A 20,411-nucleotide genomic window follows, 5' to 3' on the forward strand; every position below is an offset into this window, starting at 1 on the left:
TCAAATTTATTCACAGTTTTTTATTCAAAATTGGATATTTGATTTCAAATTTGCAAATTATTGCTTGAATTTGAAGTTATATATATCACAAGGATACTTGTTGATACAAGTTATTAGCAAGTAAACACTTTCTCCAGACTTTTTTTTTTTTGGATGTTTATTCAGTATGTTTATAATATACCATTTGTACATGTGATATGTACAGATGTAACAAATTTCTGATGTATTCTCGCTGAGAAACTTATTGTATATTTCTTTTGCTACACATATCTTTTACATAGGTACAGATGAATTGATTTCATGTGTATTCGAGACCAAATTTGTTTTGCAGTAAAGCAGTTAGTGTTTTAAAATTACAATTGATCAGCAAGCTGGGTTTATTGCTCCTCAAGCAGTGCTTGAATATGTCTTTTTTTGTGATCATTTTTATCAACCATATCATGATTCTCTGTACAGATATATTTTACTACCTACATTGGGAAGAAAATGATGTCCATATATCTTGTTATGTTTGTTGTTATAACACAAATTGTTATTGCTTAATCCAAAACCACACAGAAAATCTTCCATTTTTTTCACTTGAAATAAAAAAGATTTTGCTTATTCTGCACATTTTTGCATAGCCATGCATAATTTATAAAGAATATTGTAAACATTTGTATTTATTTATAGTAGTCTCAAAATTTGTTTTATTGTAGTGATTTTGAAATTGAAAAGGATTTGTTTATAAATTTCTATAGCTCTATGTCATTTTTTTTTGTGTATTCTATACTTCTTATAGTTACAAGTTTTGTAGTTGATTTTTTATTTGTATTATTTTCTATTATTTATGCAAATAGTTTGATTTGGAGAAGGCCCATTCCAAAGCAAACTATGGCAATATCACAGCATTATTTATTATGTTAATTAGATTCTTTAACATTCCCTATGCAAAAGTTGAGCTTATTGGATTAAAAACCCCTTTTAACTATCCTCCAATACTTTACTGGTATTTATTTGATATACATATATATGGTAATATAGACATTAACTGTTTTTCAATTTTAAAAGAAAATTGCATAAAAAGAAACATTTTTCAATCATTGGTTGCAACATTAATTTGCAAAAAAAAAAGGAAGATGAAGTTTTTTTTCCAGAAAAACTTTTTTTTTAGACACGCCGATTTTTAGCATTTTAAGGAATGAGTTATGGTCTTTTTTTTTTAAGAAACGGTTCATTATGATCTTTAACTTCATCTGTAATGCTGATTTTAATTATGTACAAAAAGTAAAATTTTTAAAAAAAGGGGAGAAAATCTTATAAGAATAACAGTTAGACTAGTTTTTCTGTACACATTTTATTTACTCCCTGCTTAGAAAAGGAAGAAATCAGAGATTTGAAAATGTTAACTTGTTGAGATAAACTCCGCAGAGAATATTGGAAGATTTCATTCTTTTTTTTGTAATTTATTTCTTTTTGAGAAGTTGTAGAAATACACTTTTTTTACTTTACATTAAGTCTGCAAATAAATACTGTAAAAAGAATCCCATAAAACTGTTATATTTATTGCTAGCAGAGTCACTTATGTGATTTACTGCCATCCTCAAACTGTTGAACATTTTTTGCTTCTTCTCATACTGTAGATTCCTTATTTTTCCAGTATTTTTTTCGAAATGGGTCTTTTACTATATCGCGAGAATTTTAATTCGCGAATGGAGGTTGATAACAAAATTTACATAATTTCAGGACAATAAAAATAAGAGAGTAAATTTTTTTTGCGAGTGATTTTTGTGGAAATTAAATCCTTGCGTATAATTAGGGATCTACAGTAGATTGTTGAACCAATTTTAGTAAATTTTTGAGAAAAGAGGTCAGTAAATGGTCCATTTTCAAAACCTGTAAAGCTATTTATTTTTTACGCAGAGCAAAACAAGGATCAACTGGACTTTAATGTTGATGGGCAAATAGCTGAAAATTAAATTTTTTCGCTTTTGCATGATTTGCCCATAACTAAATCCAGATTGATCCCGTTTTGCTCTGCGTATAAAATAGAATAGCAGTTTACAGGTTTTGAAAATGGGTTTTTTTTTATCTGTATATTAAAAACAGTTTAAGTAAATCATTATGGGAGTCGGCAAGATTCCACTTCCCCTCGAGGAAGACTATTTCCCTCAGCTCAAGGAAGACTATTTCTCTCAGGTGCACTTCAGGAAATATGTTACCTGAAGGCTTTGCAATTACCGAAATTTGAAACTTTCTAAAACAAATAATCGATAAAAAGCACAATTTTCTGCTTGTTTTTAACGTTGTTTACTATACTAGGACACCTATAGAGGACAAGATTTTTGTTAGACGCCCCTGAAGCGTCTATATTGTTACTGGTATAGTCTCAACGTGATAGAGTGTTTCAGCTCAATCTTCTTGTCAGTTGAGCATTTGAATACAATATAAAGGATACACGAGTTTTAACATTAGTAATACAAATATTTTCAAAGAACCTTATGATAATGGTATTAACATGTCGGGCTGTGAAAGAGAAATATTATTAGAAGGCGGATAAGTGCGCTATTTGAAGTGAATAAATGATTATCGTCAACAGAAATTCGACATTTTGTAACTAACTTTTAAAAATTAAGTATTATTTAGAGAACGAGACGGGTGTTGTATCTAGATACAAGAGTGCGTAAGCACGAGTCTCCACCCAAATTTGTATCTACGATATAGAACCTGTCGAGTTCTCTAAATGATTTGTGACACGATCAATCAAAAATAGCTCCACCTACTTTATAACTTTGCAGCATCCTCCAGAGTTTCTGTAGATGAGGCCCCGACGGGGAGTACGCATCCGCAGTATATATATTTCCACGGAAAACGTAAAATTCGGTCAGATTACTTTTGACAATTTAACGGGGTAGACGTAACCGAGTGATAGTCAGTCTTTATGGTGGATGATTTAACCGTCATTGTTGTGATCTATTGTAGATGGAGATTGATCATAATATATTTCAGGGGTCTTAAAATTCTGGTTTAACTATATCTACAAAAACAGACTGTCGTCAGCGAGAATCGAAGGATTTTAAAAAATAAAAACGCGTAGAAAATGGACTTGGATGATTTTGCACGAGGAGAGTAGATGTTTTCCGTTATTGCGAATTTTCCGTTTCGTTTAGATAGAAATTACGTGTAGAGGATGTTTTCCGTCACTGCGATTTCTCCTTTTAGTTTGGATCAAAATTACGTGTAGATTCTGTATGGAATAATTTTTTAAAAAGTGACTGAGAAATTTTGACGTTTTACATTCTCAGGAAAATACCGGGTATTTCTCCAAAATTTATTATAGGAAAACATCATGATCAGCATTTACCATTTGTATGTGCTTTTGCTCAATTGAATCAGATTTATTTTTAGACCATGCTGTATTTTAGATACAGAAGAGTTGGCAAATACAATACTGTATACAGGGTTAATACAGAACGGAAAGTAGCTCCGCCCACCACAGTCCCATTCTGTATTGCTAATACAGAACAGTAAACTTCAAAGAAAAACACCGCTATCGTGTCACAAATCTTAAAGAAGCAATGCCGGTGAAGTATTTTAAAATATATGAAAAAATAAATGCATGCAAAAAAAAAAAAAAAAAAAAAAAAAACAGTACCCGCTACTAGTCTCAATATTTTTTTTTAAGAAAGGATTAAACACGGGCTATGGTAAAATAAAAATAATTGGAGAATGCGAATAACGGGCAAAGTGATTATAATGAACAGACATGTAACATTTTATATCAACTACTTATTGAAGTTTAGTGAAACAATGTCAAAGAAGTACGTAAAAATAAAAATAAAACACATACATGCAAAAAGGGCATTCCGACTGAAATAATTTATAGAAAAGGTTATGATATGCTTATCAGATTTTCTCCTTGTGACTTGTGACCTAGATAACGCATTTGAGGTGAGTACTTTTAACAAAGGTCTAGTCTTGAAACGCAGACGGTTTTATTCCTTATTATATTGGTCCAATTCCTCCATCTTCCTGTTAATGGTCATGGTGGGGAAACATTTAGTACCAATACAGTCTTGAAGGCGGTGATGGAGAAATTAAAGGAACTCCAGACGACCGTACACCTCCAAAGTGATCGCATTTGTCAGTTAGAGAAACAGAACAGAAACTTGGAAAAACGTATTGCTACCGATCTCCGCAGTAGAGAGAACAAGCAAGATGAACGGATTTCTATTCTAGAGAAGCAGTACTCGCGTTTAGAAGAACGTTTGGTAAAACAATCGAGGGACATTCTAGCTGATAAAAATTTGAAGAGGACCACAAAGAAAAAGATTTCCGTGTTACAGAGTAGACAGAATGTCCAAGAAAAACTTTATAGAGATCTAAAGAATCAACTACGAAATTTGATGCACTTGCAGGAGGAAAAGTCCTCTTTCCTTAAAACCTTCACACAAAACCAAGACAATTTGATTAGAAAAGGTGGGGTTTATAACAATACGAGGGTTGTCCGTAAAGTTCGTGGACAACATTGATAATTACGGACAAACATTAACAAAATATTTGAAACTATTATTTTCATTAAATTTATGTTTCATTTTATAAATATGCAAGTTTTCAACAAAAACAAACCACAAATAGTTATAATTTTATCAGATACAAAAAAGACACACACTCATACCCGGAGCACTAAAACGAAAATTCTTGACGTTACCGACGTCAAAAGCTAAATACGAGCAGTAGTAACTTTTCTCAACATAGTCAGCGTTTAACTCAATACAATTTCTTATGTCGTTTTGACCAGTCATAAAAATATGCACAAAATGTTCAGGTTTCATTCTTAAAATAATATTTAACAATGCCTGTATCATATCCTGCAATCATATAACCACTGTCCGTGTAAAGACGATTTCATTTACGGAAATACGGCATGATCACGTTACGAAATTCATATTTTACAGCACTGCAATCTCGGAATAATGGTTTTCCTTCACGCATGTCATTCTGTAAACTGTTCATTCCGTCCGAAAATATTATATGCCACGTAAAAACTAGTGAACGACTTCTTTTACTATGTTTTCCCGAATGTTTACAGAATGTATTGGTCTCTGTATGTGTTTTTCCATTGTCAACGCAGAATTTTATCACTGTTCACTGCTCCACCTATTCCGAAAACGTCTCTTTTTTTGAACGATTCCGATCTTGTCTTAATAAGTTCTAACGCTGATTGCTCCACCATTTTGAGACTTTGAACGTTCGAATTTTGCAGGTTTAACGTGATAACTTCTGTCAACCTCATGATGTAAAATTTTTTCAGATTTCCCAAGAATTTTTGAAAATACAAATGAAATTTAAAAAGTGATAAATATATTTTTAATTAAAATTTTGCGGTGCTCCGGATCTCCATTCCAAGTCTAATTATGAAGCCATAATTATGATTAAACAATTGAAATTGATTAAATTTTTACATTATTCAATTCGCATTAAGTAAAGGATTAGAAATATGCCAATAATAAATATCAATGACACAACTTTTATCAAATTTTTGGCTTGTCCACGAACTTTACGGACAACCCTCGTACATCCTGGAAGATACATATCATATAAATATTTATTCATTAAAGAGATATTTGTTCTTTACTGCATTTTTACAGAGCGATTGCTTGCACCTGTGACAACTTCTGCAATACATGGCAATAGTGTCGCTTTTTATGCGTATTTATCGAAGGATATTCCATCTCCAAGCGCACATCATATCCTTACATTTGATAACGTAATCACCAATGCTGGAAATGCCTACCACCCACATGCTGGTACATTCATAGCCCCCACTCTGGTCTATACGTGTTTACATGGACTTTAAGAATATATGGAGGTTCACATCACTCAACAGAACTCTTGGTCAATAACAATGCCGTTGGGTCGACGTATCTTGATTCAGCTAACACTGTTAGTAGTGTCACCGGTACTGTTGTGGTGCATGTGGACCAGGGAGATGATGTTCTACTAAGAACTCTGGACTTGTATAACGGTGGTGATATTACAAGCAGACGCGAAGGAAGATCATCTTTTGCAGGGTGGGCTTTAGCTTAACAAATTCAAAGAAATAAATTTTACCTTATTTATTAGTAGAAGTTTCACGCTTCTTTAGTTTTGCGATAAAAAAAGATACCATAGGTAGTGTAACTCTTTTCTCTCACTCGGGGCTTGTATTTTGATTACATTGCTAAAGATTCATCATCATGCCTTCATTGTTGGGGTTATTTCTCTTGTAAATGAAGCTTTACAAATAACAGTTCAAGCGACATCCAAAATGAATAACTGTTAACACAATAGATATGGTGTACTGTAAATCACTTTTTATTCGCGAGAACTTTATTTTAGCGTAATTACGCGAGACAGTGTGCTCGCGAAAATTAAATTCTCGCGTATAAAACTATTCCTTAAGATTATATAGAACAATAAACACAATTCGTGAAAATTTTGTCTCGCTAATCAAGAGTCAATGACTATCTCGCGAAAATAAGGCGTCGCGAAAATTTAGTGATCTACAGTATATTTTTAGTCTATAGTAACTCTGCCATCCATCACATTACCGGAATTCAGATACTTTTCACGCTATCACAATCGCCTGAAAATGTCTTATATGACTTTTGTACTTGGCATTCAAACAATATTATGTGCAATCGTTTTTTTCATTGCTATGCAGTGTTAAGCTGGGGGGAAATACAACCATAGTTATAAGTATTTTCAATAATTTTAATATATGAAAACTACTCCCAACAATGTAATGACAAATTCAAACATTGAATGTCCTCTAGACCAATACAAAAAAGTCAATACACGCATTAAATAAACTAAAATTACTATTGGTCAGTTTTTTAGCTCTACTGGTCAAAGACCAGAAGAGCTTTTGCGATAGAAAGGTGTCCGTCGTCCATCCGTCCGTCTGTCTGTCTGTAAACAGTTTTTCAAAATGCTTCTCTTCTACATGCAGTTTTGGTTTGATTTCAATATACGTTTGCACACAAGTAGTCTACACTAAGATACATAATTCTGTGTATCAGTTTTTGATTTCAATGAACGGTGTTGCTGTGGTCACTAAAATGGAAAGTCTGTGAAAATACTCTCAAAATTCTACTCCTCCAACAGTTTTGGTGTGATTCAAGTAAAACTTGGCACACAAGTAGCCTTTACTACAATACATATCAGTTTTTGATTTCGATGAATGATGTTGCTGTGATTACTAAAATTACTTAAGAAGTTTCAGGTCCAACTGCTACTTATCTCGTCCTTTGTTAAAAGTAGAAACGTGTTGAGCTAATGTCTCGACAGAGACCTCTGATCATTGCATGCTTCTGTGGGTTTGTTTTTTTTTTTTAAATAAATGAATGCATCACCTAAATAGGGAATGTTTTGATAAACGTCTCTGAAGCGTCTATAGTTCTACTGGTATGATATCAAATCGTGAGACTGAGAGTACAGCTGTATACTCCCCTAGGCCTCATCTACAGAGAGACGGTTTGTGAGCAAACGAACTCTGGTGGAAGTTTGATCGTGAGAGTATGCTTAGTTTTGCTTTAAATACGCTATGCTTTCCGAGAAGTATACAGATTGCATAGTGACTAGCTGGAAAACATAAACAGATAACCAGTATTTTAATAACTAACTACAATTAACCCCGGTATGTGAACAAATTTTTACAAAATAATTTCCGTAAATTTTAAAAGTAAAATAAATGCATGCAAGCAAACGAATATATGAATGACTTTCAAAAAGGGTTATGATTTGCTTATCAGTTTCTTTCCTTCTTGTGGTAAAAGTGTCCCTGATAACACATTTAATGATATGAGGTGAGCACTTTTAACACAAAGGACTAGACTTGAAATGCAGACGGGATTATTCTTTTTTATATTAGCAAAATTCCTCTATCTTCCTGTTAATGGCCATGTTGGGGAAACAACTGATACCAATACAGACTTGAAGGCGGTGATGGAGAAATTAGAGGAACTCCAGACGACCATACACCTCCAAAATGATCGCATTTCTCTGTTAGAGGAGAAGAACCGAAACCTGGAAAAACGTATAGCTACCGATCTCCACAACAGAGAAAACAAACAAGATGAACGGATTTCTATTCTAGAGAAGCAGTACTCCCGTTTAGAAGAACGTTTGGAAAAACAATCCAAGACCGTTTTAGCTGAGAAAAAACTAAAGGAGACTACTATGAAAAAGATGGCCATGTTTCTGAGTAGACAGAATGTACAAGAAAAACTCTACATGGGTTTAAAAAATCGAGTACAAAATTTGATACACTTGCAGGAAGAAAAGTTCTCTTTCCCTAAAGCACAACACCAAAAAAGTTTGATAAGGAAAGGTAGGTTTCTGCGTCCTTCATACCGTATCAGTTTCATTTTACATCTATTTCAATGTTATTTGCTCTTTATTAAATGCACTTTTCTTCTTCTTTTTTTTTTTGACAGAACGAGTGCTTGCTCCTGTTACGTATTCAGCATCACTTGGCAACGTTGTTGCTTTCTACGCGTATTTATCAAAGGATGTTCCATCTCCAAGTGCGCACCACATTCTTACATTTGATTACGTAATTACCAATGCTGGAAATGCCTATCATCCCCATTCTGGAACATTTATAGTACCACGATCTGGTTTTTACGTGTTTACTTGGACTATTAGAATGTATGGTACTTCACAACACCCAACAGAACTGTTGGTCAATAATTATTCTGTTGGGGCGATATACCTAAACTCTGGTAATGCTATAGACGGCTGTGTTACCGGTACTGTCGTGGTCCATGTTAACCAAGGAGATGATGTTTTACTCAGAACTTATGACTCATGGAATGGTGGTGATATAGTAAGCAGGCCTGAAGGAAGATCGTCTTTTGCAGGATGGGCTTTAGCTTAACGCTTCCAAATAAATAAATCTTTTACCTCTAATTTCAGTACAACGTTTCATGCTTCTTTAGTTTTGCATAAAAATATAAGCAGTGTGATTTTTTGCTTTCACTCAAGGCTTGTACAGTGTCACTTGTTAGATTATGAGGTATTTGATAGACGTTGGACCCAGAGTGATGAACACATGGAAGCTGAACACGTTTATTCTATTACATAACAGACTCGCACATAAAACAAAAGAAATTATCTGATTGGCTAATAATTATACAGCATCAACTGGTTTTACTAATAAACGAAAGTCAGTAAAAAGGTCAAACTAATAACAGGAATATAACATCCTCCTCATTTTACAAAAAAAAAAAAATGAAACTGTCATTGAGATGTAAACATAATAAAGCTTATACAAAACTGTTCATTTCTTAACATCAATCTGAAAATCCTTAAGATGCAAAGGTAGGTTAACTGTCCTGCCAGATCGCGTTTTCACTGCTGAATCAGCCTTCGGAGCTGATGTGGTAATACGAGCATCAGGTAAGTTTGGCATCGGTGCCGGAGGTACAGTGATATGTGGTTGCACAGGCTGTGGGCTGATCTTAACCGGTGATTTGGGTTTAGTCGGTGTTTTTGAAGTAGGTACTACAGATGGTGCATGCACAGGTGTGTTAGGTGAAAAGGTTATCACTGGAGGTTCATTGGTAGCCTTAAGGTGTACTCGATTGCGTCGGTATATGCGGTCTCCAGAACTGACTTCATAGGAGCGATCATCTAGACGACGGATGACTTGACCTTTAGCCCAAGGGGCTTTACGGTTGACGAATGGTTGAAGACGAACCACATCACCTTCCTCGAGAGGCTTGAGGGTCTTTGATTTTCTGTCAAAATAGCTTTTCTGTGTTTCCTGTCGCTGCAGGATCTTACGGTGAATATCGTCAGTCGGTATGCCTTCTGGTCGGAGTAGGGTGGTTGTCATTGGTAAAAGCGTACGTGTACGGCGACCAAGAGAGCGCTGTACAGGGCTTGTGTTCTGTCCTTGGGTCGGTGTGTTCCTGAGATCAAGTAGTGCCAGATACACATCCCTTCCGGACGCCAGAGCTTTTTTGATGATAGTCTTTGCTGTTTTTACTGCAGCCTCAGCTTTTCCGTTGGCTTGAGAATTTCCAGGACTACTGGACTGATGTCTGAAGTCATATTCTTCTGCAAAATTCAGAAACTCGAGACATGAGAATTGGGGACCGTTGTCCGAGATGACAATCTCAGGTAGTCCGTATCGAGCAAAATGATACTTCATTCTCTGGATGACATTGATTGCAAGTGTTTGGCGCAGTTCATCAACCTCAAAGTATCCAGAGAAGTAGTCAACGAGAATGAGATAGTTGATGTTGTTGAGCGTGAAAAGGTCAACACCAACCTTAGACCATGGTCGGTCTGGAACATCATGGGGCGAGAGTGGCATCTTGGTATTTGCCACTTCCATGCTGCGGCATGTCTCACACTGTGAAATGAATTCCTTTATGTCGTTGCTCATGTTAGGCCAGTAGAGACATTCAGCTGCTCGTCGACGGGTGCCAGTGATACCTAGATGAGAGCTATGGAGTCTTTCTAGCATACTTTTACGGAGAGTCTGAGGAACTACGATCCTGTCTCCACGTAGAATGATACCATCCGTAAACGAAAGTTCACTTCTGTAGGATGCATAACGTCCTACCACTGGAGGTAGTTCAGTTAAGAGGTCAGGCCAACCTTCCAGAATAGTTTTGCGAAGAGCCTGTAGGGTCTCATCCTTAGCAGTGTGGCGTTGTATCTCTTTGATACGCTCAGGGGAGATGGAGATATGTTGAATAACATTGATGTCAATTATGTCATCCTGTTTGCCCATTCCTGTGTCAGACGGGTACGCACGTGACAGTGTGTCCGCTATGTGCATTTCCTTGCCCCTGTGGTACTTAACAGTTATGTCATACTTCTGGAGTCGGAGTTTCATTGCTTGTAGGCGTTTTGGAGCTTTCCAGAGAGAGCCTGGGATGATAGTCTCTAGTGGTTTGTGGTCAGACTGTACCACCACATGTCGAGCAAATGTGTAATGATGAAACTTCTCCAGTGCAAAAACTATGGCCAGAAGTTCCTTCTCGATCTGAGCATAGTTCGCCTCAGTTTCAGTGAGTGCTCGGCTAGCATATGTTATTGGCTTTCCTTCCTGTAGAAGGGCTGCTCCTAAGCCTCTTTGGGACGCATCACACTGTATGGTAAGTGGTTTCTTATCATCGTAGTATTGGAGATGATTTTCAGAGGATAGTATTTCTTTCACTTTGTTGAAAGCCTTGCGTTGCGGTTCATCCCATCTGAACTCAATGTGCTTCCGTTTGAGCATGTTTATCGGTTCCATTATTGTAGCTAATGATGGAATGAAGTCTGATAGGAAGTTCACTGTTCCACATAGTCTGTGAACACCATGTAGGTTTGTTGGTGCTGGCATGTTGCGAATGGCACCCACCTTATCTGGGTCTGGTAGCACTCCTTTGTCAGTTACAAGGTGACCCATGAATCCTACCTGGGAGAGTCTCAGCCGCATTTTCTTCGGATTGAGTCGGATACCAACTGCTTGGCATCGCTGGAGAAATGCTACTAACTTTTCATCATGGTCTCTCATGGCCTCTTCCTTGGTCTCACCAACACCATAGAGTAATACATCATCTGCGATATTCAGAATCCCTCTCAAGTCACCTATAGCCTGATATAGACGTCGCTGGAACATCTCTGAGGAAACACTGGTACCGAATGGGAGTCGTAACCAACGGTACCTTCCGAATGGTGTGTCAAATGTAGTCATGTGACTACTTTCATCATCCAGCCTTACGTGCCAGTAGCCATGACGGAGATCAAACGTTGAGAACACCTTTGCATGTGCCAGGTCTGGTAGCATCTCACGGAGTACTGGAAGATGAAAATGTTCACGTTTTAGTGCTTTGTTGAGATGCTCCGGGTCTAAACATAGTCGGAGTTCACCGTTTCTCTTAGTGGTACATACAAGGTGACTGAGCCAATCGGTGGGCTTGCTAACGGGAGCTATGATGGCCTTCTCTGTCAAATCATCTAGTGCTTCCTTTAGTTTTGGTTTCATGTGGACTGCAACTTTTCGGACTGGCGATATAACTGGTGAGACTGAGGGGTCAACCTCAAAATGTGCTACTCCAGGGAGTTGTCCTATTTTGTCCTCAAATACATCCTTGTACGCAACAGTCGGACAGACGGAGTACACAGAGTTCACTCGCTTGAACTTGTCCTGATTAATGGTAATGAGTCCCATTTGAGTACATGCATTGAGTCCGAGGAGTGGAGTTAAGTCCTCATTGACAACTACGAACTTGACTTTGTACTTGGTCCTGTTCTTGTGATTGACTAATTTCAGAATACACTCCCCATGAGGTTCCATACGCGAGCCATTCCACATCACTAGAGTACTGGTCGATGGAGTAATAGTAGTGTCACCAATCCATTTCTTTCCAATAAGATTGTTAGAAGCACCGGTGTCTATCTGAAATGCTATTGGTTGATCGTTAACCATGAGTTCCGCACAGAGACGTCCAGATCCACCTGCAATGTTAGTACTGACTTGTCTAATCAAGTACTCAGGCTCCGCATAATAGTCATTGCCCTCTTCTACACTGTGAACACGAGTATTAACACCTTGCTTACAGTACTTAGCAAAATGGTTTTTTCCTTTGCACTTCTTACAAGTCTTTCCGTATGCCGGACATGCTTCTTTTTTCCATGCATGTGCGCCACCACAATACTTGCAATGGTTTATTTGTCTCTGAGTCTGTCCTTTGTGTGGTCTCTGTTGTGGAAGGGGTCCTCTCTGGGGCCGCTGAGAATGTTTAGAGTCACATGGAGTTTTTACACTATGAACAGAATCCTTCTTTGTGTCTGTTGATTTGCCTATTTCGGATGCTTGCTGTGTAGCTGACTCGTCAGCCTTACAAATGTTTATGGCTTTTGCCAGGTTGAGTTGTGATTCCGCAAGGAGTTTGCGTCTTGTGTGTTCCTTGTTAACACCACACACTATTTTGTCACGGAGTAAAGAGTCCTCGAGTGCACCAAAATTACAAGACTTGGAGAGTACACGGATTGCTCCGAGAAATGTATCAAAAGTTTCCCCTTTTTTCTGAGAGCGAATGTTAAATTTGTACCTTTCATAAGTTTCATTTGTAGTCCCAATGAAGTGAGTTTCAAGCACTTTGAGAATACGGTCAGCATCTTTGCGGTGAGCTGGGTCCTCAAATGGAAGCGTTTCCAGTAGTTCTAGGACTTCTGCGGTCAAATATGACTGGAGAATGGAAGCTCGGATTGTCGCATCCTGTTCCTTGACACGAGCGCCGACTTCGTACACTTTCCACCCGCGCTCAAAACGGCGGAAGTTTAGAGCTGCATCACCTTCTAGAGAGAGTTTTCCTGGTCCCGGAACACTTTGATATATAGTTGGTGGATCACCCATATTGAATAGATATCTGAGGAAAGGTAATACTTCGGAGTTCTCAAATGTCATTCAAAAAGAGCTGATGCACTCAGTGACCTCATGTGTCGATCGAGTTGACAGTGTTCTGGTTCCCGAAATAATGAGAAAAAATGCACAAAATAGTCACAACTTACGGTTGACGCACCGTTTAGTTCATTATTCACAGGTTTACCGCTGCCACCATGTTAGATTATGAGGTATTTGATAGACGTTGGACCCAGAGTGATGAACACATGGAAGCTGAACACGTTTATTCTATTACATAACAGACTCGCACATAAAACAAAAGAAATTATCTGATTGGCTAATAATTATACAGCATCAACTGGTTTTACTAATAAACGAAAGTCAGTAAAAAGGTCAAACTAATAACAGGAATATAACATCACTCATTCATCATTCTTCCTTCAAATTTTATTTATTTGATTAATAATGATTTTCCAAAAGAAATATGAATTACAATTAAAATTTCTTCAATTACAAAAGGAGGTGGATGAACAATGTAGGTAAAATGCCTATATAATGCAACAAATTATATGAAGATGAAATATTAAAACTCACATGTATATCAAAATTTTCTTTCATACTTTATCTAACTTTAAAGAAAACTTTATGCAAAATCTCTACAATTTGCAAAAATCTCATAAGATTCATATTATTAGCCTATAGAATAGCATATACACGTGCACACAATAAAGAGGACAAAAAGGATATTTTTTGTCTAAAATAACAAGAGCTTTCTGTGAGTTGGTCTTCACTCCGAGTTTTAGTTTTACAATTTTAGTTTTGAGCTGAAGAGAGCTTTTCTGAACACTCTTTGTCCGTCGTCCGTCCGTCTTTAAATTTTTCACATTTTCACCTTCTTCTCAAGAACCACTGGACCGTTTTTAACCAAATTTTGTACAGAGCACCTTTAGGTAAAGGGGTGTTTAAAATATTAAAATAAAGGACTAAGCTTCCTTCCAAGAGGAGATAATCAAGAAAATAAAAAAAAAGGTTGGGTCATTAAAAAATCAATCTTCTTCTCAAGAACCACTGGGCCAGAAAAGCTGAAACTTATGTGGAAGCATCTTGGGGGATTATAGATTCTAAGTTGTTCCAATCATGACCCCGGGGGTTGGCGGGGCACAATAGAGAATAAACTTTTACATAGAAATATTTAGGGAAAACGTTTGAAAAAGAAACTTATGTGGAAGCATCTTGGGGTAGCGTAGATTCTAAATTGTTCAAATCATGACCCCTGGGGTTTGGGCAAGGTCAAAATAGGCATTACAAATTGGGAAATCTGTTTAAAAAACAAAATGGCCAAATTTACTCAGGTGAGCGATATGGGCCTCAAAAAAGATATAGAAAGAGCTTAATTTCTCATTTTTGGAATGACCTTGATCACTTTAGAGGGGTACGGTCGTCTGGAGTTCCTCTAATTTCTCTATTTTCGCCTTCAAGTCTGTATTGGAACTAATTGTTTCCGCAACATGACCTTTAACCGAAAGATGGAAAAAATTGGAGCAAAATACGTAATAAGAAATAATCCCGTCTGCATTTCAAGTCTAGTCCTTTGTGTTAAAAGTGAAGGTAGAAGTGTCGTGGATAACACATTTAATGATATGAGGTGAACATTTTGTTCACATTTCTCAGTTACAGGAGCAGAACAGAAACTTGGAAAAACGTAAAGCCACCGAGAAAACAAACAAGATGAACGGATTTCTATTCTAGAGAAGCGGTACTCCCGTTTAGAAGAACGTTTGGAAACACAACCCAAGGACATTTCAGCTGAGAAAAAACTGAAGAGGACCACTATGAAGAAGATGTCCATGTTACTGAGTAGACAGAATGTCCAAGAAAAACTTTGCAATGGTTTAAAAAGTCGACTACAAAATTTGATACACTTGCAGGAGGAAAATACCTCTTTTACTAAAGCCTTCCCAGAAAACAAAGTTTGATAAGAAAAGGTAATGGTCTGTAAGCTTCATCAGCTGTTCATATCATGTTCATCCTAATTATTGCAATGATATTTGCTCAGTATTACAATGCATGTGCATGTTTAGCTCACCTCGACGAAGTCGAGATGAGCTTATTCTATACCGCCGGCGTTGGCGCCGGCGTCTCAGGTTAAAGTTTTAAGAGCAAGTCACAAGTAATTATAAGCCCTACCTGGACCACACTTGCATGGATGATAGATCTATTAATGGTCACTACCAGACTTGCTTCGGATGCTGGATCTGACCTACATTTTCCAGTTGAGTGACCAACTGGTTGCAGTTTTCGGAACAGGTCCATTTCGAAATAATTATAAGCCCTACCCGAACCAAACGTGCATGGATGATGCATATAGGGATGGGCCCTACCAGCCTTGCTTCGGATGCTGGATCTGACCGACATTATCCAGTTGTGTGACCAAGTTCAAGTTTTTGTAGTAGGTCCATTCCGAAGTAATTATAAGCCCTATCTGAACTAATCTTGCATGGTTGATGCATACAGGGATGGACATGATCAGTCTTGCTTCGGATGCTGGATCTGACCGACATTTTTTAGTTGAGTGACCAAGTTAAATTTTTTGGAGCAGGTCCATTTTCAAGTAACTATAAGCCTTACAGGACCAATCTTGCATTGATGATGCATCTGAGGATGGACACTACTAACTTTGGACGCTGGATTGGCCTACATTTGCAGATGAGTAACCAGTATTATGTTTTTGGAGAAGCTCTTTAATTTTATGGCCTTTTATGACTTAACTTGCATGGATGATACATCTAAGCGAGGAACATTAACAATTGAGACTTGCATCGGATGCTGGATCTGATCTACATTTTCCAAATGAGTGACCAGGTTAATTGTTTTAGAACAGATCTATCCCCAGTGAACATTAAGATCTAGTTAAACAGAACATGCGTGAATATTGTTGTCAAGATAAATACCATCTATAAAGAAAATATGATGTAAGATTTGCGTTGCTTAATCAGATAACATTCGTCGAGGTGAGCTTAGTAATCTTCGATTACCTATGTTTTTTCAGAGCGATTGCTTGCTCCTGTGACAACTTCAGCATCACATGGCAACATTGTTGCTTTCTATGTGTATTTATCAAAAGATGTTCCATCTCCAAGCGCACACCGTATCCTCACATTTGATACAATAATCACAAATACTGGAAATGCCTACCGTCCCCATTATGGAACATTCATAGCCCCTCGATCTGGTCTTTACGTGTTTACATGGACTATTGGAATGGCTGGATTATCAGATCACACAACAGAACTGTTGGTCAATAACAATTTTGTTGGTTCGACATATCTAAACTCAGGTAATACTATTGATGGCAGTGTTACCGGTACTGTCGTGGTGCATGTTGACCAGGGAGACGATGTGCTTTTGAGAACTGGTGGAACATACAACGGTGGAAACATTATAAGTAACCCTGTTGGAAAATAATCGTTTGCAGGGTGGTTTTTAGGTTAAAGTCCACTTTGTTAAAACTCTGTTGAATGCTTAATTAAACTGTTCCTTATTTCGAAAATTATTGTTTAATCTTCCTCATTCTGTTGATAATTTCAAGTATACAGTTTCTTGAACCTAAGCTCCAGATTTTGATCTTTAAGCATGTGCCATCGTATTATTACTCGAATAAGATGAGAACTGATTGGAATTGTTCAAATTGTGTTTGTAATTAGTTGTGCAGTTTTTAGCTCACCTGAGCCGATCGCGAAGGCTCAAGTGAGCTTTTCTGATCAAAATTTGTCCGTTGTCTGTCGTCGTTGTCGTTGTCGTCGATGTCGTTGTAAACTTTTCACATTTTCATCTTCTTCTCAAGAATCATTGGGCCAGCAAAGATGAAACTAATGTGGAAGCATCTTCAGGTAGTGTAAATTCAAGTTAATTCAAATCATGACCCCCGAGGATAGGTTGGGACACAATGGCTGATCAAAGTTTTACATAGGAATACATGGGAAAAAAACTTTAAAAGTCTTCTCCTCAAGAACCTCTTGACCAGGAAAGATGAAACTCATATGGAATCATCCTCAGGTAGTGTAGATTCAAGTTTGTTCAAATCATGACCCCCGGGGTTAGGGTGGGGCCAAAATGGCCGATCAAAGTTTTACATAGGAATATATAGGAAAAATATAGGAACCATTGAGACAGGAAAGATGAAACAGTTGTGGAATCATCCCCAGGTTGTGTAGATTCAAGTTTCTTCAAATCATGACCCCCGGGGGTAGGGTGGGGCCAAAATGGCCGATAAAAGTTTTAAAAAGGAATATATAGGGAAATCTTTTAAAATCTTCTTCTCAAGTACTTCAAAGCTTAGTGATATGTATAGGGAATCATCCTCAGGTATTGTAGATTCTAGTTTGTTCAAATCATGACCCCCTGGGGGGTTAAAATTCACACCCCCCAAGTAAACTTTCAGTTCTGATCTGATATGTGCTTTTTTCTAGCCAATTGCTCAGGTGAGCGATGTGGCCCCTGGGCCTCTTGTTTTTTTTATTTTGGCTCTTAGATAGCAGTCCCTTGGTTTCCGCCAAGATAGCGACCTTTTCTTGCCAAAATTGTCGCCTTTGTGTCTCCGACCAATATGACTGCTATTCCATTTTCGTCCAAAATGACCCGCTTTCCACTTCCAGCCAAAATTACAGTCCTTTCGTCCATAACGGCGACTACCGGGGTATTTCGATTTAAGCTAAACAAAGGATACATCACCAGGGTTTTGGACTGCCGCCCGACGGCAGATGGGTTTAATTTACTTCTTTGTTACATTTTTATTGATTTAGTCATCTATTAATTTATTTCGTTCTCCAATATCATTTAATCACATAACTAACATAGGCTGGCGTAGCTGCACAACCAAGACTCCTTCTCGCCCAAGGCTGGTTATTGTATCAATGGATTTAAGTAGCCCTCCCAAGACCGGTAACATTTTAGAAACTGGACAAAAGCCCGCGGATATAGGACCCTGAGAAAAGATAGTGAAACAAGAGGCCCATGGGCCTTATAGGTCACCTGAGAATCATGCAACAACTTTCAAATGATATAATTTGGTTCATGTTTTAAGGTAGATGCTATGGCATTCACACTTTTGAAAGAGGCTGGCACCATTGCTAATCATAACTATGAACTTAGCAAATGCTTAGTTTGGTTACTTAGCCTCCTTAATACCCATAGGCAGAGTAGGGGAACAAAAAAATACATATCAACTAATCAGTAATATTCAGCAAAAATCAGAAGTGCCCCTACCACACATGAACCCCTGACCCTAGGTCCACACATTGCACAATTTTTGAAAAGGCACACTTGTTTATCAAAAATGTTTGATAAATACCAAGGATCAGATTTCAAACAATTCATTTTCTGTGTATAAGTAGAGCCCCCTCCCCCCTATGGTATCCCTGACGCAGGGGCCTAGAAATTCACAATTCTGGAAGAAAAACCCTTGCACATCATAACTATATAGGTAGTTCATCTACTTATTACCCATGGCCAGGAGCAGAGAAGAATTTCACAATTTTGGTAGAGGACTCAATGCTGATAACAATCATGCCAACAGTTTGACTGCTTGATGTCCAGGAGTAAAGAGGAAGATTTTTAATGATTGCACTTATTTTAGTGGTTTTGACCCCACTCCAGGCCCCAGGGGGCAGGGACCATGAAATTCACAATTTTTGTTCCCCTTCACCCATGGATGCTATATGCCAAAATTGGTTGAAATTGGTAGGGCGGTTGAAGAGAAGATGCTGAGAATTTTCAAATGTTAACGCACAACACATGACACACAACGCAAAACGCACAACTATGGTCGATAACAGATAGCAATAGGTCACCTGCGTTTACTCGGGTGACCTAAAAATATTAGAGAAGGCGGACAAGGGCAAATTTCCAATGCCTAAATGATTATCCTTAATAGATAAATGTATTTAACATTTTATAACTGATTACATGATAAATTTTAATGATTTAATGTCAAAGCAAAGAAGTATTCAAAATTAAAATGAAATACATATATGCAAAGAAGCATTCTGACTAAAATAATTTATAGCATAGAAAAGGTAATGATTTGCTTATCAGTTCTTTTCCTTGTGGTTAAAGTCACCTTGATAAAACATGAAGTGAGCACTATAACAAAGGACTAGCCTTGAAATGCAGACGGGTTGATTCCTTATCTTATTGATCCAATTCTTCTATGTTAAAGGCCATGTCATGGGAAACACTTGGTACCGATATAGATTTGAAGGCGGTGACAGAGAAATTAGAGGAACTCCAGACGACCGTACAAGTGATCGCATTTCTCAGTTAGAGAAGAAGAACATAAACCTTGAAAAACTTATAACAGCGACCTCCACAACAGAGAGAACAAGCAAGATGAACGGAAAAAAAGATATCCGTGTTACTGAGTAGACAGAATATCCAAGAAAAACAATACAGAGATCTAAAGAATCGACTTTGGACTTTAGAGAAGAAGCTGAAAATGTCCAAATGTTAACGCACGACGAACGACGGACGAAAACGGATAGCAATAGGTCACCACTGAGTTTACTCAGGTGACTTAAAAACATACTAAATGGGCAGATTCTAATTAAATACTTGTACACATATTATTACATTTTTATTCCTGTAAATACCTGGTGTAAATTTGAGCACCCACCCCGGCTACTGCAGAACAAGCAAGACAGGTCTCATCGTGGTTGTAACTTACTGAGTACTACCCGAACACGAGCACTCAGGTAGATAAAATTGCTAATAGAGAGGATCTCAACAGGAAAAAGACCTAAATATATTATCACAGAATAAGGATATCTTAAGGAATAAATTAACTTTGTTAAATTATCATTAACAGATATTTAACATTTTTTTAACAACTACCTAATTAATTTTAGTAAAGCAATATTAAAGTAGTATTTTAAATTAACAATAAAGCACATGCATATACAAAAGTCTTTCTGACTGAAATACAATGTCCATGTAATTTGTAGAAAATTATCAAATATTTTCCTTGTGGTTAAAGTCACATAGA

The 20,411-nt window shown here is 37.3% G+C and overlaps 1 protein-coding gene across 1 annotated transcript; it reads left to right on the forward strand.

The window, feature by feature from the left end:
* The first annotated feature begins 4,067 nt into the window (after nucleotides 1-4,067).
* Nucleotides 4,068-8,902, forward strand: LOC134253183 (uncharacterized). Its single transcript, XM_062735696.1, has 4 exons — nucleotides 4,068-4,458; nucleotides 5,870-6,010; nucleotides 7,895-8,353; nucleotides 8,460-8,902. The coding sequence occupies exons 1-4, from the start codon at nucleotides 4,068-4,070 to the stop codon at nucleotides 8,900-8,902; spliced, it is 1,434 nt and encodes a 477-aa protein (XP_062591680.1).
* The last annotated feature ends 11,509 nt before the right edge of the window (nucleotides 8,903-20,411 follow it).

Source organism: Saccostrea cucullata, unplaced genomic scaffold, assembly GCF_032062105.1.
Source record: "Saccostrea cucullata isolate Sc308-1 unplaced genomic scaffold, CSIRO_AGI_Scuc_v1 ctg1425, whole genome shotgun sequence".
Lineage (NCBI taxonomy): Eukaryota > Metazoa > Mollusca > Bivalvia > Ostreida > Ostreidae > Saccostrea > Saccostrea cuccullata.

Coding starts and splice junctions, on each gene's coding strand:
- LOC134253183 (XM_062735696.1), top strand. CDS start 4,068: ATGGAGAAATTAAAGGAACTCCAGACGACCGTACACCTCCAAAGTGAT. Junction 4,459..5,869: donor AGACAATTTGATTAGAAAAG/GTGGGGTTTATA, acceptor ATCACTCAACAG/AACTCTTGGTCAATAACAAT. Junction 6,011..7,894: donor TCTGGACTTGTATAACGGTG/GTGATATTACAA, acceptor TTTTTATATTAG/CAAAATTCCTCTATCTTCCT.